The sequence below is a fragment of the Nannospalax galili genome, unplaced genomic scaffold (assembly GCF_000622305.1).
Source record: "Nannospalax galili isolate Female #2095 unplaced genomic scaffold, S.galili_v1.0 scaffold683, whole genome shotgun sequence".
NCBI lineage: Eukaryota > Metazoa > Chordata > Mammalia > Rodentia > Spalacidae > Nannospalax > Nannospalax galili.
Genome location: NW_008349093.1, coordinates 54,158 through 80,471, shown reverse-complemented (window position 1 = coordinate 80,471; position 26,314 = coordinate 54,158). Strand labels below are relative to the sequence as shown.

The window sequence follows — 26,314 nt, the reverse complement described above, 5'->3', positions numbered from 1 at the left end:
CAACCTAGTGAGACTGCCTGCCTCAAGAAACAACCATATAACTGACACTGCTTTAAAGCCACGTTCTTCCCGTTGTGAACTCTAGATTATATACTAAGCCTCGAAAGCACTGACCTGTGAATACTATTTCAAAACCACTTTTAAAACCTTCATACCATGAGCCCAAGTATGTAGCTGTATTTCTCTACATATATGACGAGACACGCACTGGGTAAAGATGAGTATTTATTCACTTTACAAAGAGAATGGTATTAAATTGCCATAAACAGCTCCATTTATAGACAATTAACAACTGTACATCGCACCAGCAGCTAGCTCAAACTGCTTCCCCAAGATGTTCCCCTGGTTCCAGCTCTATCAGGTGAGCACAGAACCCTGCTCTGCCTCTGATGTTAAGTCCCTCAGAGATAATGGTTTTGTTCTACACATTCATAGGTGGGAAAAGAAATGCACCTGCCCAGCCCTTCTGTACAGGTGAGCTTCCATCTATGTCCTATAGTGAACACTAAGCAAGTACTAGCTCATTCTTTAAAAACAGACAAATTACTAGTAATTTGAAAAAGCTTGTGTAGTGCACCAAAATACTTTATACATACATAAAAAATCTTGAGTAAGATTTATTATTTTAAAGATAAACAGATACCCTAGCACTGCCAAGAGTGGGTAATGAAAAGGAAGGAAAGCATTAAATTACTGAATTATAAAAATAGTTTCTTTGGAAAAAAATTCCAATAAGGTTATCATTAATATCTAAAACCAAAGAGAAAAAATAAACCAATGTTCTTTGATCCATTAGTAATTTAAATAAAAATGGAAACCTCTTCAAAAGCAGCTGTGACTGGAGTTTTTAAAAAGTTATAGGTTGAGCTCTCCTAAGCTATACACTGATGATTCTTTACAGGCAATGTGCAGACAAGAAAAATCCTTAATATGGCTAAATCTTTGTTTAATTACCATTATTTTTTGTTTAAAAAAATATTTCACAAGACAGTTTAAAAAATAAGTGGTTATTTTGGGGAAGTGCTCCAAATACTCAGTCTGACTCAAGTCAGATAACCACAGTTCATAGACAAAGTAGGGATACTGGGGATTGTTTTTTTCTTTGAATCAACCATTTTTACTCTAGCTTTTAGTTATTTCTTCATATTTTATGAAACTGTATCAAATTAGGTGTGCCAGATTAAAAACTACTCACTAGTGTCAAGTGGCATCTGGACTAGATGAAATACCAACCTGAGGTGAGAGCGGGCTCCTTCACAAGCAGCCAGTTCCTGAAGCCCACGAGCATGTCTTCACCTAAGTCAGGTTCTGATACAACCAGTCACACTAGAGCATCATACAAAAATAGACCAGATATTGGACACTCATGTCAATACATTACAGAAAATGTGTCTATTTACTGTGTAAAGTTTATTAACATCTGAATGAAACACTCTTATTTACACAGTTAAAGTCTGGGGCACTCAGGGCAGGAAGGTGTGGGAATTGCCGCTGTGAACTTGGAAGCGGAGGCTTCTGGTCTCCTGGCACAGGACAGCCCTCCCTGGGAGGACTCGGCAGCATTGGGCAAGGTGAGCCAGAGTTCACAGTTTGGCTGGTTTCTGTCTTCATTCCTCTTCACTCTCATTTTCAGGTTCTAAGTCAGAATCTCCGTTTAATTCCTTTTCACTTGACACATCTCTGTCCTCTCCATTTTCTTCTTTGTCTTCAGCATCCTCATCTTCCTCCTCATTGTGTTCATCAACCCCCTCATCTTTTTCACTGTCTTTCTCCTCTTCATCTTCATCCCAATTATCCTGGTTAGAAATATCAAAGGAAAGCATTTGTGAAGAGCTCATTCTTACAGAGTGAAGATAAAAGGCAGATTATACCAGGAAACACCACTCACATCAGAGTCCTTCTCTGCAATCTCATCATCAGATTCTTCTTCAGAAGATTCTGTAGGAGGAAAATATAAAGCCTTAATTCTCTAAACAGCAGGGCACACAGGACTGAAAACTCAGCAGGAACAAAAACAGAATCCTCAACTGATTCTAAAAAAAATACTTATATTCAGCTATCAATCATCTTAGATGAATCATTCAATTAATATTATTTGTTGTTTTTATGATTTGGGTCAGGGTCTTGCTATGTAGGACAAGTTGACCTGGAACTTGCAGTTATACCTCAATCTTCCAAGTACTGAGATTACAAGTACATTACTACCACACCTAGTTTCTAAATGTAATATTCTTATCTGCATGAAAACATTAGATTATTCCTTCAAGATAAGTACCAAAGCCCCACTAAAATCTCATCTTAAAATATTCAGCCATTTTTGGACCACCAAATAGACCCAGTGGGTGTAAACAAATTCAATATAAAAAGGCTGGTCCATAAATATATTTGAAAAGAAAGTAGATGTATCGTTTTTAACCGATAGTGAAAATAACAGTTATGGAAATTAACAATGTAAAATTTGTGGTTTTGAGAAACAAAACACTAAATATGCAAAAAAAAAAAAAAAAAAGCTAGTTTATTTTCTAAGCACTACAGAAATAAACAGAGGAAAAGGCTGCCATGTCACTCTGTAAGAACTAGTACAATGTGGCTCCCAATGCGGCAATATGAGAGCACATCTGCACTGACGGACCCCACAAAAGTACTGGACTTGAAACCTCACTCAGCCTCACACTTTACATCCAGTGCAAAGGAATGACAGCATTTAAAGAAGCAAATTAAATGCTTCCCAAAAGGAAACAAACCTGCAATCACACAGAAGGGCATTCTATGGAATCAAGTGTCATCTTTCCAGCAAGCCTCCACCATCAGGAATTCTAAAGGGCTTTTAGAAGAGATTTCTGAGCTCTATCAACCAGATTTAGTGCCAGAGTCAAGCTTGAAGCCTTGTCTGAATAAGCTACAACAGTTTACAGATAGTTAAGATTAAAAAGAAAAGGTAAGCTGACACAGGATAAAAGTAAAATGATTAGGTGTGCCACTGCTACCCAATGAAATCTAACAGTACTCCCAGCCTGTAAATGATTGGAACTCTTTCCATCTTTACTTTTTCTGAAGAAAATGAACCATGTATGAATGAAGGACACTGTATGTCCACATATCTAAGCCCATTCCCCCAAAGAAATACTATCCGACATAGTTTTAGCATGTTTGCTTATCATATCCATGAATTATAGATATGCACAGTTGTGAAAAACCTTTTGCATTTCAGATTCTACAGCATCTGGATTTTCTGTTTTCAATTTAGGAATACCTAACAGATAAAGTCTATACAAACACCCCAAAATCCCAAACACTTCTGGGCCCAAGCATTTTGAATGAGTATATATTCGGTCTGTATTCTTTTGTGGACTTTAAAACTGTTTGATCCCACAAATATGTATGAGTACATGATACTATATAGACATGATCCTGTTTTATAACTTGTTCTATACCCAAGTGTATGTACATTGTAACTTAAAAGTCTGTACTTCATGGTTCTCACTACTATACTATGCTGTATTGAAAATAAACTATTCTCTACTAATGAAAAGTTAAGTCTACTTATGAGATTGCTAAAATATTTTATAAGACTGTGATATACAAATTTCTGTAACTTTCCTTGCGTGTGTGTTTTAACACCATTATTCTCCAGCTTTTTGGTCTTAACATCATTTTATTTTTTTAAGATTTTTATTTTTTTTTTTTTTTTTCGGTCTTTCTGAGACAGGGTCTCCCTGTAGCCCCAGCTGTCCTGGAACTCACTATGTAGACCAGGCTGGCCTCGAACTCACAAAGATCCACCTACCTCTGCCTCCCAGGTGCTGGGATTAAAGGCGTGCAATACCACGCCCAGCCCTATTTAAGATTTTTAAAAAATTTTATGTATGTGTATGAGTCTATGTGTTGGTATATGCATATGAGGTGTCTGAGGAGACCAGATGTCAGATCCTCCCCCGCCACCGCCCCCAAAGCTGGAGTTACAGGCAGTTGTCAACTGTGCAACATGGGTGCTGGGAAACAAAACTCCAATCCTTTACATTAGCAGCACATCTATCACTGCTGAACCATCTATTATTAAAACTGGAGGCCCCAAAAGCTTTTATTTATATGTCTATAGATATTTATCTCATTAAAAATTAAATTCAATTTTTAAATTTGCAAATATTTAATGCAATTACAAAAAATGTCAACCTGTTACATATTTTAGTAAAAATATTCCTAAAGCAGCAAAGAACTTACTTAGTAGCACTGATTTATTTTTTTACAAACACCTCATATCTGCTTCTTCAATTTTGGGGGGAATACTATTTTATTTGAACATACTAGATGAAGAAAATCTAGGCTCAAGCAACAGAATGGCTAGAATTTAAAATTTAATCACAGAATGTTTTAATTTGTACTTCTTTAAAGTAGTTAATTTTTACATTCATTAGCCATTTGTTGCCTTCCCCAGAAGTCATCTATCTATACATCCATGCTCATTTTAAGGTGTGAAGAGTAAACAGTGATGCAACACAGGCACGGTCCTCTGCACCTTATGAATTATCAATTCTTCCAGCAACTAACTGCACAGGTGGTCTTCTCCATTGATACTAAGAACACTATCCACACAGCTGCACCAAGTTCTACAGATCGTTCAGGACTAAGTCTTGATGCCTGACAGAGCAAGTTTCCCCAACTTGTTTACCTAAATCACAGTTAACTCTGATCTCTTGGTTTGCTCAAATAAACTATTAGATTAATAAAATAATTGGGAGATTACAGGCAACTTCACAATACAGGATTTTCCATTTAAAAATTATTGAATGACCTCTAAACTTATTCAGGCTCAGGTTTACAATGTTCTCTAAAACATTCCATTTCATTTTTTAGATATAAACTCAGGTACTCCTAGTTTTGAGTGCTGCAATGGTAATTGTTTTTGAATATAGTCTATTAGTTACTGCTGGTGTGTAACAATGCTGGCTCCTTTTCGCTGATCTTGCTGTCAGTGCTCTGGCTTATCTGCATAGCACCTATTAGTAACAGCTGACTGTAGTCTTTTATTTACTGTGTGCAAAAGGGTAATATATGCCACATTCAAAGTCCTAGAATTCTTTACACAGAAGCAATAAAAAGTACATTACTGTCTCATTCTTGGCTTTAATAGGAATGGTTTTAAAGCCTATTATGTGGGGCTGGAAAGATGGCTCAGCAGTTAAGAGCACTGTCTGCTCTTGCAGAGAACCCTGGTTCAGTGCCCAGCACCTACATGGCAGCTAACACCCATCCATAACTTCAGTTCCAAGGGATCTGACACCCTCTTCTGGCCTCCGTGGGCATTGCATGACATGGGTGCACTTATATACATGGAAGCAAAATACGCATAAAATAAAATATATTTTTAAAAAGTATTATGTGAGAAGACATAGTGGCACACGCCTTTAATCCCGGCACTCAAGAGGCAAAGGCAGGTGGAACTCTATGAGATCAAGGCCAGCCTGGTATACACAGCAGTTCCAGGCCGCTGGGGCTACCAAAAAAAAAAAGTGAGTGTAGAGATATGTAAATTTATACATGTGCATTGAGCAGGTCACAAAACTAGAAAAGAGAATCATGAGAGCAGAGGTAGGGATCTTAGGGAAGTGGGAAACAGACAGTAATGGGTACATGTGATAAAAAGCAGGAGGACTTGTTTGTGGAGAAGGGACAAGGTAAGGCAGTGGGGGAGGGGAACAAATGGAAACAAAGTATAAGGACACATACATATGAGGATGCCATGAACGGAGCCCATTGTTCTGCATATGAACCTAAAATACTAATTTAAAAAAGACCTCACGGCTATTTTACAAAGGTAACAGAACCAAATCACTGTGAAACACTGTATCTAGCCTCTACCCTTCTAAAACCCTTACCTTCTTCATACACCAACTTTGCCTTCTGTCCAGGGGGAGGCATTTTTTTCGTTTTCTCTGATGCTGTAACCTGAAAGACATTAAAATTATGAAACAATTGTAAGTCTACCCCAAGTACCACAACCACCACCACACGCAACTCCTTGGCCATCTGCCCACTCACCCTCCCCTACTGGAATGAATGGTCTGAACACAATTTGGGAAAAGCAAAGAGCAGGGAAAATTACTCTGTAAGAGTTCAAAAAACATCTGAAGTGATTATCTTTCTGTGCCAAAATTTTAAGCACAGAGCACCCTGTAACCTGCCGTTCACAATCATATGCCAAGCTACCCTGTAACCTGCCGTTCACAATCACATGCCAAGCTATATGAACTCAAATATAATGATGGGGAAGCTGGGGTGTAGCTCAGTTGCTAGTGTGCTTGCCAACATGTATGAGACCGTGGGTACAATATCCAGCACAACAAAGAACTGGGCACCACGAAGCATGCATGTAAATTCCAGCACTCAAGCGACAAGAGATCAGGAGTTCAAGGTTAGCCTTAGCTACATAGTAAGTTCAAGGCCAGCCTGGGTTTGCCTAAGACCCTGTATCAAGTAGAGGGTGTGGGGGAAGTGTCTGTAGACACATGAAATAGGTACAATTAAGTTTTCCCACTATCAAACAGGTAACCCTTTCAGACTAAAGTCTGGATTCTGGTTTACCAATTTCTTAGGGAAATAGTCTTATATTAATATTCCACTAAACAATCCTCATTCTTTTCTCTGTTTCTGTCACACCCAAGTTTTAGCTGGAAACAATTTTATTTGCTCACTTGTGTGATTAGAAGAATTAGTTTTCCATGAAGGTGTGAGAGTTTCTGGAAAGTTTTGACTCTGCTTTCCATTAGCTGGTAGAGTGTCCCCAGCTGGTGTACCAGGTCAGGCAACTAGACAAAAAAGAGAGAGAATACCTATGATTACCACATCCTAGAGAGGACAAGCATACAGCTCACACTTGGCTAGGACACTAGTTAGGCCACTCTCACAAGCACTTTCTAGTAATAGTGGAGGCCAGGGACACAGCCCCAGCCAGGTACATCATAAACTTTCACAGAAGACCCCTGGATAGCCTGGTAGGGAAAAATAAAAAATAAAAAGGTTAGGAGGGAGAAATTTGTCAGGTAGGACAAACTGCAGGGTAGAACTCTTTTATACTGATAAAATTATTTCAGATAGGGTCAATATAAAGTAAGTAATAAAAATACTCCCATGATACATCTCTGGGCCAAAGGGAACTTTCCTCTGAATCTTACCCAACAATGATAGCCTATTATCCACCACATAAGGCTAAGAACAAACAGGAGCAGCTCACAGAGACAGAGCAACAGAGGACAAAGCTGACCTCACACATAGCATTATGGAGATCCTGCTGTTAATTAATCCTATGAATCATAGTGAAGAAATTCAAACAGAAAGTCTTTTATTTGTCCATGTAGAGGTAAAGGGATCTTACACTTTGCCCTTTAAAATAGCCTTGACTTGTCTTATTTCTGACATTTGAATCTAAAATAGAGAAGGCAATTAAAGACATCTGCTAAGGAAAGAAGAAATACAGGAATGGAGGAAAAGTAGCTTTCTCAACCATTGCTGAGTGCTGTGTGACCCTCTCTATTCCACACATTATTCTACACTACCATGACCATGCATGTTACAAGATGGCTACCGAGGTATTTATACCATATAAATTGATTCCAGAAGAGATTTCACCACAAGCTTCCTGGGGCCTCTTCTTGCTTCTAAGCAAGTAATGAATATTTAATGTCACTGGGTTTTCTGGCCAGAGTTCTAAGACCAGATGTTTACTTAGATGGCCCCATGCCATCCACCATAGTGCTCAGCCACTTGAGTCACCACTGCCCTAATCCACTTCCCAAGACCCCATAAGTCTCAGAGTCACTCTCCTGTTGCTTACCTGCCCCTCAACCCCTGCCCCAAAGCATTTTGGTAATGTTCACCCCAGATAAACAAGGAACTATAAAAGAACAAAGGAAAGAAACCAGGTAGGAGCTGATGAAATGGTATTAAGAAAGGAAGAACTGGGCTGGGGGAGACAGCTCAGGGTTTAAAGTCATGCAAGCAAGAGAACCAGAGTTCAGATCCTCAGAACTGCCTTAAGTCCAGCCTCAGAAGACAGAGATGGAATCCCTGAAGCAAGCCAGCTAGCAGACTAACTGAACCAGCAAACACTGCATTTTACTGAGATCCTCCCTCAAAGAATAAGGGAGAAGGGCAATGGAGGACTCAGCATCAACCATAGACTGACACACAGGAGTGAGAGGAGTAAAAGGAAAACCTGTAGTTCAAAGAACAATTAAAGATTTTTTTAATTTTATTTATTATTTTTATTTTATGTGTATGTGTGTATTGCCTGTATGTAGGTAAATGCGACTGTGTCGTGCAATGCCCAAAGAGGACAGAAGAGACTGTTGGATCCCCGGAAACTGGAGTTACAAAGACAGCTGTTAGCGGCCATGTGGGTGCTGGGATTCGAACCTGGGTCTTCTGTAAGAACAGTCAGTGTTCTTTTAACCCCTGAGCCATCTCTCCAGCGACTTAAAGATTTTTTTTAACAATCATCCCAGAAGCTGGGCAAAGTGGCACACTCCTTTAGTCCTAGAATTCGGGAGGTAGAGACAGGTGGATCTCTGTAAGTTCAAGGCCAAGCTGGTCTATGTACATAGCAAGTTCCAGGCCAGCTGGAGCTACAGGGAGACCCTGTCTCAAGAAAGATCAAAATAAATAAATAAATGCAATCATCCTAGAAACATTTCTGGAAAACTATGTATCAAAAAAAAAAAAAAAAAAAGCCAGGCGTGGTGGCGCACACCCTTAATCCCAGCACTTGGGAGGCAGAGGCAGGTGGATCTCTGTGAGTTCGAGGCCAGCCTGGTGTACATAGTGAGCTCCAGCACAGCTGGGGCTACAGGGAGACTCTGTCTCAAAAAGACCAAAAAGAAAAAAAAGAAAGCTAGTTAAACTTAATACATTGTATGAAATTTTCAAAGAATGAATAAAAATAGTAAAAGAAAGTAACTGGGGCTGTAGAGATGGCTCAGCGGTTAAGAGCAATGACTGCTCTTGCAGAGGACCCGGGTTCGATTCCCAGCACCCACATGGCGGCTATGAACTGTCCTTAACTCCAGTTCCAGGGGACTCTGAAGCCCTCTTCTGACCTCTGAGGCACGGTACAACACAGATGCACTCACATACATGCAGGCAATACACTCATACGTATAAAAGTAATAAAATATTTTTTAAAAAAGAAAATAACATTCAGATGTTTTAATTTCAGCACTGAAGAAACTGAAGCAAAAGGACTAGCCAGAGTTCAAGGCCAGCCTAGGCCAAATACAGAGCTCCAGGCTAGCCCAGGCTTCAGAGTGAAAGTCTCAAAAAACCCTCACTATGGACTGGTGAGATGGTACAGAAGGTAAAGGTGCTTGCTACTACATCTGAAGATGGAGTTCAACAGCCCCATACAAATAAACAAGTGTAATTAAAAATATAAATATATATATACAGACACTACACACACCATACCACCCCACCCCACACTCCCCACCACACTCCCCGCCTCCGACCCCCCCCCCACACACACACAGGGCAAAGAATTAACATTGTAACATAAGAAAACTGACTTTACTAACATTAAGATTTTGTGTTTTCTCCTATTTGCATAGCATAGATATTATAATTCACATCCGAATAGAACAGCTGACAGCAATGTAGGCAAATGTTGGGTACTATTGAATTTACGCCATTTTTAACACAACTCCTTTTCATTCTCATAGGAAAGGGTAAGTAAGCCAGACATGTTATTGGCCTCTGGTAAGGCTTTAAAGGGAGATAAAGATTTATACAACAACAAAAAAACAATGCTGCTAAGGTTATGTGCAAAAAATAACATCTAAAGTCTAATGCCAACATAGAGCACCCTCAACAGAACGTATATTGCTTTTAAAATCCAGTGGGAAGACACTGGAGATGGCTCAGCAGTTACCAGTACTCTTATAAGACCCAGCTTCAGCTCCCAGCACCCACATGGCAGCTAACAACTGTCCTTAACTCCAGTCCCAGGGGATCCAATGCCCTCTTCTGGCCTATGTGGGCATTGCACACACAGGTACACTTACATACATGCAGGCATAAAAATAAAAAGAGACCAAGTGTGGTGACACATGCTTTTTAGTCCCAGCACTCGGGAAGCAAAGGAAGGAAGATCTGTGTAAAATCAAAGGCCAACCTGGACAACACAGTAAACTCCAAGCTAGGTGGAGTTACAAGGAGACCCTTCCTCAAAACAATACCCAAAAGACTCATCCTACTGCGGAGATAGTTGTATATACATGTTTGTTGCTGTTCTTTTCACAATAGCTAAGAAATGGAAACAACCCAAATGTCCCTATGGAGTTCTACTCAACAGTAAAGATGAAATAATGAAATCTATAGGTAAATAAATTTAACTAGAAATTTACTAGTGAAGTAACAACAGACTCGGAAAAACAGAAGATGTATCCCTCATTTGTGGATCTTAGCACCAAATATTATATTCCTTATATGTGAGTATATATCCTGATGTAACTGCAGGAGCCAGGAAAATGGAAAGAAACCATGGAGGTAAAGGGAAAGAAGGAGCCTGAGAGAGAAGAATAGTAGGGACAGATGTTACCAAGGGGGAAATGGGAAAAATGGGGTTATTTAACTGGGAAGAGGGAGGGTTATAAAGGAACCATGGGGGGGAAAGGAGCTCAAGAGAGGGAGGATCACAGGAGACAGGTATTACATCAAGGGGAAATGGGGAAAATGGGATATGTTAACTGGGGTATGTTAACCCTCCTCAGAAAGGGTTAGACAAGGGGGGTAGTAATGTTTAGGTGGTATGAAATACCAGAGGGAAATGTATTGGTTCAAAAGTCTTCTGAAAAATACATATATAATACCTGTACATGAGCGCATAGTGTTATACTAAAGCTATATAACAAGAAACACAGGGCCAGACAGGAGAAACCTCCCTAAATTACACAGGCTATTTCCACATCCCTTGATTATCTCCCAGAACTTGAAGGTAAAGACCCTATTGCTGAAGACAGGACATATTTCAGATACAGGACTTGGGAACACTGAAGCTGGAACTGACCTGGAAATGTCCTCCCTGAAAACTAGCTCTCACAGTTTTGGAGGACACTATGTAAGCTGCTAAGGGAGAAAAAAAAATCAATGGTCCAATGGTCCAACCTCAGCTTTAAAGTGTAATAACCACAATGACCACCACACCAAACTATATTGGTACAATAGTGGTACTTTTCTTTTGGGGGTGTCTAATTAGATTTAAAACCTGTTCAATGGGCAGGAACCCATGTGTGACACTGTAAATAGAGCCAAACAAAAAAGTCTGGAGAGGTCAGAGATCTTAGAAAAAACCTTAAGTCTGTCACATCCCCAGACAAATGTTATTTCTTTCTTACTATATGCTAAATATGAACTCTTATATTTACAGATACATACACCAGCCACCACTCATCAAAGTTTCTTTTACAACAGATGGCAACTATTACAGAGTTCCACAACTGGTCACATACAGAGTATGTGTCTGTGAGATGCCCAACCCTAAGTGACACATCTACAATGGAACCTCTACACCTAAGGGTCACAGAACATAGTGGAACAAGGGGTAGAGAGAACACTAATGCACCTCTCAACTCTCATCAGCAAAACTTCCTCATGCGACAGAGGAAGAACACAAAAGACTACAACTGGCCAAAGTTTAAAGAATTGGAGACTGCAGAGTACGGGTCCCTCAACAGGACTCCTGGGGATCCAGGGGAGAAGGTGCATGACTACAAGGAAAGTCTTACAGGCTCCTGGAACATTGCTCATATGAACTTACAGCAATGGTAATACCACACACAAGACCCATGAGCACTCGATCAGACAAAAACCATCATAGAACTGGAGAAATGGGCAAGAGGCCACAACTTTGGTGAGGCAACTGATCATTGCTGGGTGAGGGAGAGTTGATCTTTCTTTAAGGAAGTGATGTGAGAGACTCAACAGGCTCTAGTGGATGAACTCACATCAAAGGATGTTTGGGTACACAAACTTGATTCAACAAACCTTAACATATATGATAAAATGCATGAAGTCCTGTGGGTAGGTTATAGGGAGGGGTGCAAGTAGCGAAGGGGGGCTATATATGTTTAAGATGTATTATATGAAATCCACAAAATTCAATTATAAATATATTTTTAAAAAGACTAAAATTTAGGGGCTGGAGAGATGGCTCAGTGGTTAAGAACACTGGTTGCTCTTGCAGAAGACCCAGGTTGAATCTCAGCACCCACATGGCAGCTAACAACTGTCCGTAACTCCAGTCCCAGGGGATCTGACAGCCTCTTCTGACCTCCAAGGGCATTACACAACACAGGTGTACTTACCTACATGCAGGCAATATACACATACACATAAAATAAAATTTAAAAAAGACTAAAATTTAAATAAATAAAATTTTTAAATAAGAAAAAATTAAATATAAAAATAAAAATCCAGTGGGAAAAAGATCAATTTATTAAAGGTCACAATTAGGGTCATTATGAAAGGGTTTGTACTAATGCTTCTAAGAAGGGGATTTGAAGGGGAGGGGGGGCTGTAAAGAAGTAGCAGGTGGTTAAATCACAGAAGGATAATTTTAGTTTATAAAATCCTTACCAAAGCCAAACCTACCGTGGATAGGTATGACGCGTGAACTGTCAACACACATTTCAGCCACTGAACCATTAAAACAGCACTGGAAAAGAAAAGAAATCCAAGTATATGAAATGTTCCCTAACACACAAAGAAATACAAGTTATAAAATTAGGAAAATCTAGAAGATGGCCACAACAAACCACCCAGCACTGCATTTCCCAGTCCTTCCATTCTATCACTGAGTCCAGCCGAGATTTCTATAAAATACTAATGCTTTGTAGGTTAGACTGGAAACCAAGGGGAAAAAAAATCCCTCCCTCTAAAACAATTCAAGACTAAAGCCCACGTTTTACCTCATAATTAACTGAGAATATGGCAGTAACTGTCAGCCAAAAGAGCACAAATGATGGTTACCTTTGAACCTACTATCTTATTCACTATTAGAAACAAACAGCAAAGTCTCCCACGTGCCATTAAAAGTCCACTATAGACCAAAAGTGAGTAATGTCGCTCTAATGACTTCTTTAGCTTTCCTCTGGTATGAGCTTGCACGACCAAAAAATGCCTTAAGAAAAAGAAAAAAACCACCTGGAGGGCCTGGGGAGATGGCTCAGTACTGCAGCAGTGTACTTGCTTACAGCCCCAGGGGAGGCAGAGAGAGGAGGATCCCTGGGGCTGGCTGGCCAGCTAGTCTAGCCAGATCAGTGAGCTCCAGAATCAGTAAGGGACCCATCCATCTCAGAGTGGAGTGGAGAGAAATAGAAAAAAACACTAAGTCAACTTCTGGCTTCCACACACATATGCACGTGTACACACACACACACACACACACACACACACACACACACGTATACAAAGAAGCTAAGAAAAACAGAAATGAAAAAACATACATTATAAGCCGGGCATGGTGGTACACGCCTTTAATCCCAGCACTGGGGAGGCAGAGGCAGGTGGACCTCTATGAGTTCAAGGCCAGCCTGGTCTACATAGTGAGTTCCAGGACAGCTGGGAGACCCTGTCTCAAAAAAAGACCAAAAAAAACAAACCAAAAAAAAACAACATACATTATAGATATTAACATCACATTATAAAAACTCTCCAGGAGGACTTCCTATTTAAATATTTAATAGGGGCTGGAGAGATGGCTCAGTGGTTAAGAGGACTGGCTGCTCTTACATAGGACCTGGGTTCAGTTCCTAGTATCCACATGGCAGTTAACAATCTGTAATTCTTAGCTCCAGGGGATGTAACGCCATCTTCTCTTCTGAGGGCATTGCGTGACATGGGTGCTCTTACATGTAGGCAATATGCTCATATATACAAAATAAAAATAAGGAAAATATTTTAAAATATTTAACAAAAGAAAAACTGACAAAAATCTAGTCTTTAAGATAAAAAAAAGAGAAAGAAAGCCAATGACCTGATAAAAGCTGAAGTGTTTTTCTTTCTTTGTTTTTTTTCTTTGGTTTTTCAAGACAGGGTTTCCCTGTAACCCTGGCTGGCCTGGAACGCCTTATATACATCAAGCTGACCTTGATCACAAGAGTTCTGCCTGTCTCTGCCTCCAAAGTGCTAGGATTAAAGCCATGCACTACTACACCTAGTTACAAACAAGTTTTTAAAAAAGGAAAAAAATAAAATCATTTAGGAATAGGAATCACTCAAATGGTGGGGGAAGGTAATAATTAATACTTAAAAGAATTTATTGGGATTTGAGCCTGAGGATGGAATCCAAGGCCTCGAGATTACCAGGCAATCATTGAGCAACATCCCCAGTCTGGACAGATGCTCCTGACAATCACCTCTCATCTACTTATCAAAACAAAGCAATGTAGCCTGTAGTGGTAGCACACAACTACAATCCCTGTAGAGCCTGTGGCAGGAAAATGCTGAGTTTCAGGCCAGCATATGCTACATAGTGAGGCACTGTCTCAAACAACAATAACAGCAAAGTAATTTAAGTTACCTAAAAAGCTTACCTATTAGGATGTCCTTGCAACCTCTTCGTAAGCTAAAGGAGAGAAAAACACTATTAACATCAGCATTTCACAGGCAATCTGTCTCCATCAATTCCCTGGATGCAATGATGGCTTTATCAAGTTATTCCACCCAGCAATCTATTTTTACCTAATATAATATAAGTGAACTCATTCTCATCAGAGTACCTGATTAGAAATCTAGGCTGATTTGTATGAAAGTCCTGAATAGGAAAATCCATGGAGACAGAATCCAGACAGGTGATTGCTAGTAACTGGAGATGTGGGAGAGGAGAAGGGAGGCACTCCTAATGGACACAAGATATCTTTTTAGAATGACAACTATATACCCTATAACATATGAAAAACACTGAACTGTGCACTAAAAAGGGTGAATTTTTTTTGGTCTTTTTGAGACAGGGTCTCCCTCTAAACCCAATTGGCCTCCAACTCACTATATAGACCAGGCTGGCCTTGAACTCTCAGAGATCTGCCTGCCTCTGCCTCCTGGGATTAAAGGCATGCACCACCACACCTGGCTAAAAAGGGTGAATTTTAATGGCATATAAATAGTATTTCCATTTAAAAAAATACATAAACATACATGGAAAAAAATACAGGAAACTTCGAATTTGGAGTAGACAATGCTCTGAAACATGAGCAGATTTTTCTAATAAACATTAATGCTTTTTAAAATTCCCCCTACCAATAATGATAAAACACCCTACATTGTTAACAACATCACTCTCACAAAATACATAATCATATTAAACAAATGTGACCCAAGTATAATTTCTAATCACAAGGTATTCATTTTTCTCTTTGGGTCTAATTTTTAATTAGTACCCACTCTTTTAATGTTTCAATGGAATTATGTGTACTTATAAAGGAAATAAAGGTTTTCCATAAGGCAAATAATGGTGCACCAAGTTAACTGAATTCAACATATGCAGAGCCTCAGGTACCGTCCCTAGATCCCAAAATGAATCCAGATCCTGAGTTTCAACTGAGTTATGGTGTCACTCAGAGTTTTCATTGTCCCACCCACCACTCCCACACCCCACTCCATCTATACCTAGTATAGTTAAACAGAATTACTTAAGTAGAGTTGGGACAACCACGTGCAGGAACAGTGAACATTATTTTTATAAGGTCAGAGGCTGGATTACTATTTGAAAATACACCTTCTCCCAGGCAACAGAGAAAATCAAAATGTTCAAATAGTTTTAATGTTATGTTAAACTAGACACAAGACATAAAGGGAAAACCAAAGGAAGAATTTGGGGGCTCCTTGTTGGGGTCTCTATTTCAATCCTCATATAGATCCCGTATACACAGTATTCCATAGTTCACTTTCAAATGCCTTCTAGGTAAAAAGATGGTCCTTCATTGCTAGGAGAAAACAAAAGGTAAAAATGCCCAACATACTTGCTTTTACACCTTTGAAATTCACCAATTTTCCTTTTCTATCTCAAGCACTTTCCTCCTACCCATCTCCCATTTGTTCTCTAAAGGTCCTGCATCCTTACATATTATATGCCCATTTTTCTAGATCCACATTTTATACTTTAAGAGGAAAGAGTAGTAGTTACCTCTTGCAGCAATGGGATAACAGCATGCAAAGGCATTCTTAACACAGTCTTCTTTATTAGGTTTAAATTCCTAGTTTGAAGTACTTTCTACAAGGGAAAAAAAAGAATTAAGCATGCTTACATTTACAAGCTAAGTACATGATATGAAAAACTGTATCTAAAAATTATTCAAAAATAGACCAGGGCAATAAACCACTAGCTGAATCCACTGAATAAACTACTAGACAAATCCAGTTGGAGGGGCTGGATGGAGAATATTATATTGTACTTTGTGAATACCAGGTTAAGAGGTCTTCAAGTATCACACAGAACATCTCTAGACATTTAAATAACAATTATGTATCATTTTAAAGATGGTCTCCAACTTTCATTATACTAAATGTGAGTTGTCTCCACAAGAGTAAGCTAAATGAGGTTTCTGATTCAAAGAAACCTCTTTAAATTGTTATTTTGATAAAATTTTAAACCAAGCAAAACATCACATAATAAATACTTCAACCAGGCCAGATCTCTAGGAGACCCAGACTCTACCCTGGGTTAGAAAAGGGAACAGGGACTAGAGAGATGGCTCAGCAGTTAAGAGCACTGACTGCTCTTGCAGAGAACTTGGGTTTAATTCCCAGCACCCACATGGCAGCCAACAACCATCTGTAACTCCAGTTCCAAGGAATCCAATGCCCTCTTCTGATCTTCACAGGGATTCCATGACATGGGTACACTTAAATGCAGGCAATACACTCATACACATAAAATAAAAAAAATAAAGAAAATAAATAAGGGAACAAAGGAGCAGACCAGTTCTGATTCTGGCCCTTAGAAACTATATTCTTTGGGCATTCTTTCATTTTGTCAGAGCCAGAGATGTGTCACAGATACAAGAGAGGAAGGGAAAGGAAAGCCTTTTCAGGCCTCTAACACACCCTTCCTCTTAAATGCTTTTAAATATAAGCAGCAGGGGTATCAAAAACAAAACCACAAGAATTTGGTTTCCGATCAATTTTATCCAATTCTTTTTAGAATTCCCATCAGATTTTACTTACTTGTAAAACTACCTTTGCACTAAGCTTTTGTGATCCCATCAAATGTTATTTTAAAAAAAGATCACATAATCACAAGGTTTCTTTCATAGGCAAAAATATATTTTTTTACACAATCAGTGGGTCCTGGGTCCAATAGTTCTTGATTAACCTAAATTTTCATTTTCAGATAATCAATATACAAAGTCCAAAGCAAAATAGGAAGTCTAGCACTGTGGCAAACATCTGCAATCCCAGCTACTTGGAGGCTGAAACAGGGATCACAAGTTCTAGGCCAGCCTAGGCAACTTAGAAAATTTAAAGCCGGGCGTGGTGGCACATGCCTATAGTCCCAGCACTTGGGAGGCAGAGGCAGGAGGATCTCTGTGAGTTCAAGGCCAGCCTGGTCTACATAGTGAGTTCCAGGCCAGCTGGGGCTACAAGGAGACCCTGTTTCAAAAGACCAATAAATAAATGAAAAATTTTCAATGTCTGAGGATGTAGGTTGAACACTTGCTTAGCATATATAAGGCCCATTAAGTCTACCTCCAGTACTACTTAACATAAACTGCATGTATAAATAGTCCCCAGCCCTTAGTAGGCCGAGGCAAGAGCACCATGATCAAAGCCAGCCAGGGATGTACAGAGATATGCTGACTCAAGGAAACAAAAAAAGCAGGCCAAAAATCTAATGTAATCAAACCATGTAACTCAACCAAAAAGCACTTGCCTAGCACACACAAGGCCCTGGGTTCTATCCCCGGCACTGCAAAAGCAGCATCAAAAATTCCTGCTCTATTAAAATGTGCTGATTATTAACTGTAACAGTAATATTGAAGGTACTTGAGATATTCCTCTAATAATCAAACTGTTTTCCAAGGTAGTCGTTTCACAAAGTCACCAGGAAGGCATGGGTTTCAGCTGTAAAGTACCTTTGACAACTTTTAACCCATCTATAACAGGTATGTAGTATCAGCTCACTAACATTTTTTAAAAAGTTTTATTTTTATGTATTTGCCTACATGTATGTATGTATACCACTTTTGCAGTGTCTGTGGAGACCAAAATAGGGCACAAGATCCCCTGGACCTGGAGCTGCAGGCCACTGTTAGCCACTGAATGGGTAATGGCATGTAAAATAGCCATTCCTCTTAACCACCAAGCCATCTTTCCAGCTCAACCTGACTGAGATTTTAGTTTGCCTTTCTGTGATAATTAACATATAAAACTTTACATGTAGGGCTGGGCATGGGGGTGCACCCCTTTAGTCTCAGCACTTGGGAGGCAGAGGCAGACCTCTTTGAGTTTGAGGCCAGCCTGGTCTACAAAGGGAGTTCCGGGCCAGCTGGGGCTACAGAGCGACACTGTCTCAAAAAGACCAAAAACAAACAAATTTCTTTACAAGTAGGTTGGTGAGTCGGCTCAGCAGGTAAAGGTGAGCGCCACCATGCCTACTGTAACACATACACTTAGATGTGTGCACACACACTAAACATATAAATGTAAAAAAAAATAAAAACTTTTATCACGTGGTTATTTACATTTGAATTCTTAAGTGTTGTGCAAACCTTTATCTTTTTTTTTTTTGGTCCTTTTGAGACAGGGTCTCCCTGTAGCCCCAGCTGGCCTTGAACTCACTATGGAGACCAGGCTGGCCTTGAACTCACAGGGATTTGCCTGCCTCAAGGCGTACACCACCACGCCCAGCTATCATTTTTTTTAAGTCTTGTTAAGTGTTCTTCATGTATTCTGGATACAAACTCTTTGTCTGATATACAAATAAACATTATTTTCCTGCCTGCAGCATATTCGACGCTGATTTGGTTGGTTAAAGAGTCTTGCTATGTTACACAGGCTGGTATCATAGTCACAATCCTCCTGCCTCAGCTTCCTGTGCGCACAACTATACCTGGTCTAAAACTGTCTTTTCAAGGGAACAAGTTTCTAGATTTGAAGAAGTCCAAATGACCTTTTCCTTTTTAACCTTTTTATGGGTTTTTTTTTTTTTTTTTGAGTTTTCTTTTATCAGGCAGGATCTCGATTTATAGCTCTGCCTAATGTGGAAATCACAATGTAAACCAGGCTGGCCTCAAACTTAAAGAGACTGCCTGCCTCCGCCTCCTCAGTGCTGAGATTAAAGGCACGCACCACCACACACCACTTTCTCCTTTTAAGGTTTCTGTGCAACCATCTGCACTCAAACATAATAATAAAACAAAATATTTTTAATTACTGCTAACTTTTGTTAAATGTAGTAAAAGACTGTGGCAACATTTTTTAAAGTTTTTAAATTGAACAGAATTATGCCCACTAATGAAATCATATTTGCTCCACCATAACCTGAGAGGTATGTGGGCAGGTTCAGGAACATGTGACAGACTGGCAGGTGTTTGAGTCCTTGCGAAACTAAGTGACAGGTTCTTCCTGATCCACTGTACTACTCTGGTTCATCTACAAAGCACAGTCACATAGGTAAATTGTATTACATTTCAAAACCATTACCAATTATTTTCTACAAATTATTTATCATCAAATCCTCAACTAATTCACACAAATCACATTTGTTCACAACTACTTAGAAAGTAATTTGATGCTTATAGTCCTGTTGGTTTCTTCCTTTATACAAAATTACCTTAAACACAAATATTCACATTAAAAATCAAATAAAATCAGAGACAGAATTACATGTTACAGATTTAGGACTCATCGACAGTGACTGAAAAAATACTGCTGAGTCATTAAGAAAGCACGTAAATGAAAACTGCTTTAATCTCATCAGGCAGTGCTTAAATCCTATTGTTTTTCACTTTGATTTTCTGTGTAGACCACTGTCAAATTGTGAATTTAAGAGGGCCATATTGAACAGCTTCATACAAGCAGTCACCAACTTACACAGAACCCATAAATGCTAGAAAAGTTTCTAGAACTTTTCTCTAAACAGTTTACAACATAACCCCCAACCCTCTTGAATCTCCCCCCAAACTCCTACCCATTGCCAAGGTTCCACCTCACTGCCCCCTCTCACGGCCAGGGGGAAATAAGTTTCTGGAATCCAGAGTAAAAACTCAGGAACGCATTTTCCTACAGAAAAAAATATAAATAGTGATCTAGAATGCTAAGTGTTATAATTCAGCTACACTTTATACAGGCTTTTATGAACTAAAGCCTAAGAACTCAGTAATTCAAAATAGTATTTCTATGAGAAAATGCATTCCAGGTTCAAGAGAATTCAGTACAATTCCATGGTAGTTTAGTGACTGTCTGTATAATGCTACCAAGCCACACGCAGTGGACTAAATTCACACAACATTTTTACAAACTGCCTTATGACATAACTACTCATTCTGTGAATGTGTACTACCAATACTTTCTAATTAATCATCTTAGTTCATTGAAAATTTGCTGCAATACTTACATTTAGCATTTCAAAATCATTACTTTCTAAGCCCTGTGTAAGAAGAACTGGAAAGCTATTTGTCTGTAGAAAGTCGTCCTTTCTTTCTTTTTTATCTATATCCATGGCTCCCAGGCGCTCTTCAATGGTAGCCTACAGAACAGAAACATCTACTAAAGTTAACCAGACAGGGCTTAAGGGGATTTGCAAACAAACTCAAAACAGTCACACCTAAACCACTAAACCCATTCTCATTCCCAAAGAATCTTATCCTAGTCATACTGAGAGAGACAAGTGATAACAGCTATAAACTAAGTTCCCAGATCTGATGAAAAAACCAAATGCTTAAGAGGCACAGGGCTGGAACATATAAATCATAAAGCCCCTCTATGAGAAGATTTAATACTCTGCAAAGACCTGGAATCTTATCACTATAGCATAAAGGTTAAACTTTCCCAAGTGTAACTATCCCTTGGCATCAATAAAAGATCTGTGATAGAAACAAAAAATTTGTCACCTATCAAAAGGGCCAGGCATGGTAACACATTTCTTTAACCCCAGCACGCAAGAGGCAGAGGCAGGGGGATCTCTGTGAGATGGAGGCCAGTATGGTCTGTATCAGTGCCAAACCAGCTGGTGCTGTAGGGAGACCCATCTCAAAAAAAAAAGAAAAAAAATCTATCAAGATGTAAACTTGAGCCAGCAAGATAGCTCAGCAGGTGAAGGGACCTGCTACAAAGTCTGACCACCTAAATTCAACCCCAGAACTCACACGGTAGAAGGAGAGTACTAACTTACATCAGGTTGTCCTCTGACTGCAACATGCATTTGGGGTTGGGGAGTGTAATGCACATGGGTGCACACACACACACACACACACACACACACACACACACACACACAAATGAAGGAATAAATAAAATTACTATGACTATCACCTTTGAGAGAACAACTAGCACATAACCAGCCAGGATTGCTCAGACAGCCAAGAGAAAGAGGCATCACTAGAACTCAGCAACATGCGAAACCCAATGGAAGTCATCACAGCAAAACCTGGCTTAACCTATTCAATTTCAATTTTTTTATGTGCCCACAAGTTTCTGAAAATTTGGCTTTGGCTCTACCCAATACACTCTCCCAGACTTTCCTAAATCTCAAACCCTAGTATGTGGTCAAAGTGGTTACATTACCTCATTACCCCCTAATTTCCTCTTGTTCTCCACCTCCTTGGGCTGTGGGGGTGGAGGCTTGATGGGTGCGTGATGTCCAGGAATCCCAGGCACCAGAACTTTTGCTTCAGAATTTATCACTGGTGTTCTCACCTGCCACACACAGGATCAGAAATTCAGAAAAGAAATGATGTCTTAGTTCTCAGCTTCTCCCATGAGGAAACAAGTAATTTTCAAAAGGCTACTCTATTAGAACATACAATATAATTTACTTACCATGACAGGAATTCATGAATGCTGGTAAATAGTTTTAAAATAATGACCTGGAAGGTCTTTCAGTTTGCAGTACCTCATTAACAGTAAAAACCAAGAAAGCAAAATCTACAGATTACACACAAGGCTCCGTTACTCATTTAATGACCCTCCAGAACTCAATCTTTGCCAAGCACACTCAGACAGCCAAGAAAAAGGTGTCATCTCTGAAACTCAGCCAGATGCGAAACCATGTGGATGTCATCATAGCATGACTTGGCTTTCCCTTCCCATTTCATCAGCAAACACTGTACCCACATGTAAACAGCCAAGTGATATCTCAAACAGCACAAATGATATACAGAATGAGAATAAACCCCAGTTCCAATGTGATTTGATTTTACATAGAAATACTACTCTACAACAAAAATGTGCTCTTTTAAGTTCTAAGACTGAAAAACAGTATGAAAGTTTGACATTAGGATTTATTCGTACATGGTTCCGTGTACAGATGGGCATAAGTGTAGTCTAAGCCCCAGGTCTTTAACTGCCAGCCACAATTCCACTGACTCAGTCAACAAACCAAGAGTACAGAGTTGAAGTTTTAAAACTCTTATATTCAAAAGCATAATCTTAAAATTTCTAAGACAAGATTATAAAGAGGAATTAAAGAATAAAAAGAAGCCCCATGTATGATAGTACACATCTGTAATTCTGGCACTGAGGCAGAATAATCACTGAATTTCAGGCTAGCCTGAGATATATATGTATATAGCAAGATTATCTCAAAAGGAGGGGGGAAATGAAGTCAGGGCTGGAGAGATGTCTCAGCAGTTAAAAGCTCTGACTCCTTTTGCAGAGGACCCAAGTTTGATTCCTAGGAACCACATGGTGGCTAACAACTGTCTGTAACTCAAGTTTCAGGGGATCCAACGCCCTCTTCCTACCTCTGAGAGCACTTCATGACACGGGTGCACCTACCTACATGCAGGCAATACACTCAAACACATAAAATATTAAATTATTTTTTAAAATAAATAAATGAAGTTAATCTAAACATAATACTATAAGCCAATTCAATTTAACCAAATTTACTCTTCTAAACATCAAACCTGTAATGTACTCACCTTTGTTACAGCAGTTTCTACTTTAGGAGTCCAGCAATTTGAAATATCTCTTTCTAAACAAATATGAGTCTCTTTGGAGTTTAAAGCCTGAAAATAGGTTTTCGAAGGGAGATGGAAGAGGAGGGGAAAGGAGAGAAAATAAACAGTATCAAACAAAGCAACTGCAAGCAACAACAGAGTGAAAAACAAACTGCATTTTTATAGAAATATTAAAAAGTGTGAAGCATTCCATGCTGTGAGCCACAAGCTCCATTCAGGTTGATGGCAGCTGAGGAAATGGGTAAGCTGAAGACATTGGGGCAATGTATACCTCCCGCATGCATTAACTGCTTGAATTTTTAACAGTTTTAAAATATTTTATTATTTTTATTTTATGTGTATGGGTGTATTGCCTGCTTGTATGTAAGTGTCCCCATGCCATGCAATGCCCAAGGTGGTTAAAAGATGGCACTGGATCCCCTGGAACTAGCAATACAAAGGGCTCTTAGCAGCCATGTGGATGCTGTAACTTGAACCCCAGTATACTGCAAGAGCAGCCAGGGCTCTTTAACCAGTGAGCTATCTCTCTAGTCCTTAACACAATTTTAAAAGGCCAACAGACTTCTCATTCATAGAATTTAGGAAAACATCAGGTCAACAGTGTTAATAAAAACTCACACACAAAATTACTACATCCTACCTCCAAATTTCCTAAAGTTATTATTTCTATAAGCAAGTCAAAAACAGCACTGCTGATTAACAATCTGCTGAAAAGAGCTCTGTATGTCCTGACAATACTAAATGAGGGAAGAGGGCCATACACAGCCAAGTTACATATGTTCCAAGAAAGTTTTCTCATTGTATGTAATTCTATATGCCTCTATAATTAATATCTGTAAAACCAAAGCAAGCAGGTACCAATGGTTATATTCGGAAAGCAGCTTCACATACAGCAGGCGAGCATGTTTCTAGCTTAAAACTTCTCCTTGTTTTAGTAAACTAATTTTTCCAGTCTTTCTTGGAGCTGACATGGTACAGACACCTGAAATCCCAGCACTCAGGAGGCAGAGGCAGTAGGATCCCTACAAGTTCATGGGCAGCTTGTTCTATGTAGCAAGTTCCAGGCCAGCCAGGGATACATAGCAAGAGCCTGTCTCAACCAATCAAGCAAGCAATTCATCAGTGTTTTCTTTGGGCCAACTATGTGGCTCAGTGGTATACTGCTTATCTAGAATAAGCAGTTCTAGATTCACCCCTGACATCACAGGGAAGAAAACATTCTCTAATAATAACAGAGCATAAATGGCTCTCTGGGGGCCTTACTAAGTAGAGGTACGGTGAGATGCAGGCTTAAGAAATCATCTACCAGATATGACTAAGCATTTCAGAGAAACTTCTGTAGTTAAAAAATGCTGCCACTGCATTAACCATTACATGTCCACTTAGAAAATTCAATGGATGCCACCACTAAGGGTTTTAAGAGTCATATTTCATGTAGTTAGGCAAACTTCCACTCAAGTGATACTACAACAGTACTCAGTAGGACCATGTGGTTCTCAGGTACTTGCAATGTGGCTAGTTCAAAGTGAGCCATGTACATATATCACATTTCTAATATCAAAATTGGAAGAGGTAATATTAAATGTATCTGTTGGGAGGGGGAAAAGAAAGTTTTCACAAATTAAACAACCTAGTAAAGATTTTTAAATAAAGGAGAATATTAGGTATTTTCTAAAGTATTCCAATAAAGAACCAAAATGTGCCCTTTAAAATCATTCTTTCCCACACACAAATTACTGCTGAATTGTTTTCTCCAGAGAAGGATCTACGTACCACTCGTTCAATGGTAGGCTGAAACCAACTGCCATATACAAGCAATAATGACATTTTGTCTGAGCAAAAACCAGCTGCTAGAATAGGAATGGGTTTTGGTGGTGATTTCTTGCCTTTCCCTGGGGTTGCAATCTGAATTGTGCAGTTTGAAGTCAAAGGTTTTTTGCAGTGTCTAAAAGTGAAGGAAAAAGCAAGAGAAAAATTAGAGAATTTGAGACGGCCATCAAATCACAAAATGTGACTCTCAACCTCTGCAATGCCATCATGAGATGGACAGAAAGATACAAGTGTCTTTCAAAACTACAAACGCCCTACAAACACCAGAGGTGAAATTCACATGTACCTCCTGCCCCATACTGTGTGACCAAAGGGAGGCCCCACAATCCCAAATGATCTCAGCATCCTGAGCTTGAGACTCATTCCAACATCCTCTTCCATCCAGTCCCATTTCTCCCAACTCTTATAAAGTCTCACCACAACCTCCGGTATATAGCTTCAGAATCCATCATACCCCATGCCTTCTCTGCAGACTCGGCCCTCCTCTGGCTTATCCTTGCAGGCCTCCTGAGGGGTAGCTGTTTTCTCATCCATATCATTTGTGCCCAGGATTTTGGACATTATTTAAGTGTGCTTTTGTTCTCCACTGACACCCCAAAACATCAATCTGTCCTTGACCCCACAAGCCTTTCAATGCCAGCAATACTGGCCACTGCCCCCACATTTCCAATACCCTGGCCCGCTGCCATTTCTTCTCAACTATCTTCCAGGGAATAGCTTTTCTATGAGGTTCCCATATCTAGTATCCAAGTTGAGGATCCTTCTGAAATGCTGGTCTCTTGGCTCCTGCCTCCAAGGACCATGCCCTTCAATGCATCCCAGCCCACACATTCTTCTCACCCTACATTATCTTGTCACTTATTCCCAGAAGCTCATACCATCTATCATCTCAGTTTTAAAGATTATACTATCAATAGCTTTTCTATGAGGTTCCCATATCTAGTATCCAAGTTGAGGATCCTTCTGAAATGCTGGTCTCTTGGCTCCTGCCTCCAAGGACCATGCCCTTCAATGCATCCCAGCCCACACATTCTTCTCACCCTACATTATCTTGTCACTTATTCCCAGAAGCTCATACCATCTATCATCTCAGTTTTAAAGATTATACTATCAGTGGCTGGAGAGATGGTTCAGCAGTTAAGAACACTGGTTGTTCTTGCAGAACACCCAGGTTTGAATCCTAGCACCCACATGGCAGCTAACAACTGTCCGTAACTCCAGTCCTAAGGGATCCGAAAGCCTCTTCTGACCTCCACGGGCATTGCATGACACGGGTGCACTTACCCACAAGCAGGCAATACACACATACACATAAA

At 39.6% G+C, this 26,314-nt stretch overlaps 1 protein-coding gene and 2 non-coding genes across 3 annotated transcripts in view; all 3 read right to left on the bottom strand.

Annotated features, from left to right (window-relative positions):
- Nucleotides 1-207: 207 nt before the first annotated feature.
- Wdr43 (WD repeat domain 43) overlaps nt 208-26,314 on the bottom strand; it is a 54,463-nt gene continuing 28,356 nt past the window's right edge. The window contains exons 8-18 of the mRNA XM_008846476.2: nt 24,942-25,113; nt 23,130-23,216; nt 21,772-21,903; nt 20,603-20,734; nt 16,172-16,258; nt 14,583-14,614; nt 12,640-12,703; nt 6,693-6,806; nt 5,877-5,946; nt 1,889-1,938; nt 208-1,796 (exon numbers count right to left, since the gene is read on the bottom strand). Of these exons, the coding sequence (XP_008844698.1) occupies nt 1,608-1,796; nt 1,889-1,938; nt 5,877-5,946; nt 6,693-6,806; nt 12,640-12,703; nt 14,583-14,614; nt 16,172-16,258; nt 20,603-20,734; nt 21,772-21,903; nt 23,130-23,216; nt 24,942-25,113 (1,129 nt within the window). The 3' untranslated portion in view covers nt 208-1,607. The remainder of the gene's footprint in view (nt 1,797-1,888; nt 1,939-5,876; nt 5,947-6,692; nt 6,807-12,639; nt 12,704-14,582; nt 14,615-16,171; nt 16,259-20,602; nt 20,735-21,771; nt 21,904-23,129; nt 23,217-24,941; nt 25,114-26,314) is intronic.
- On the bottom strand, nt 21,555-21,631 carry LOC115072593. The gene has a single exon (XR_003851637.1). It is a non-coding gene; the product is annotated as a small nucleolar RNA SNORD53/SNORD92 (small nucleolar RNA).
- LOC115072594 lies at nt 22,198-22,275 on the bottom strand. The gene has a single exon (XR_003851638.1). It is a non-coding gene; the product is annotated as a small nucleolar RNA SNORD53/SNORD92 (small nucleolar RNA).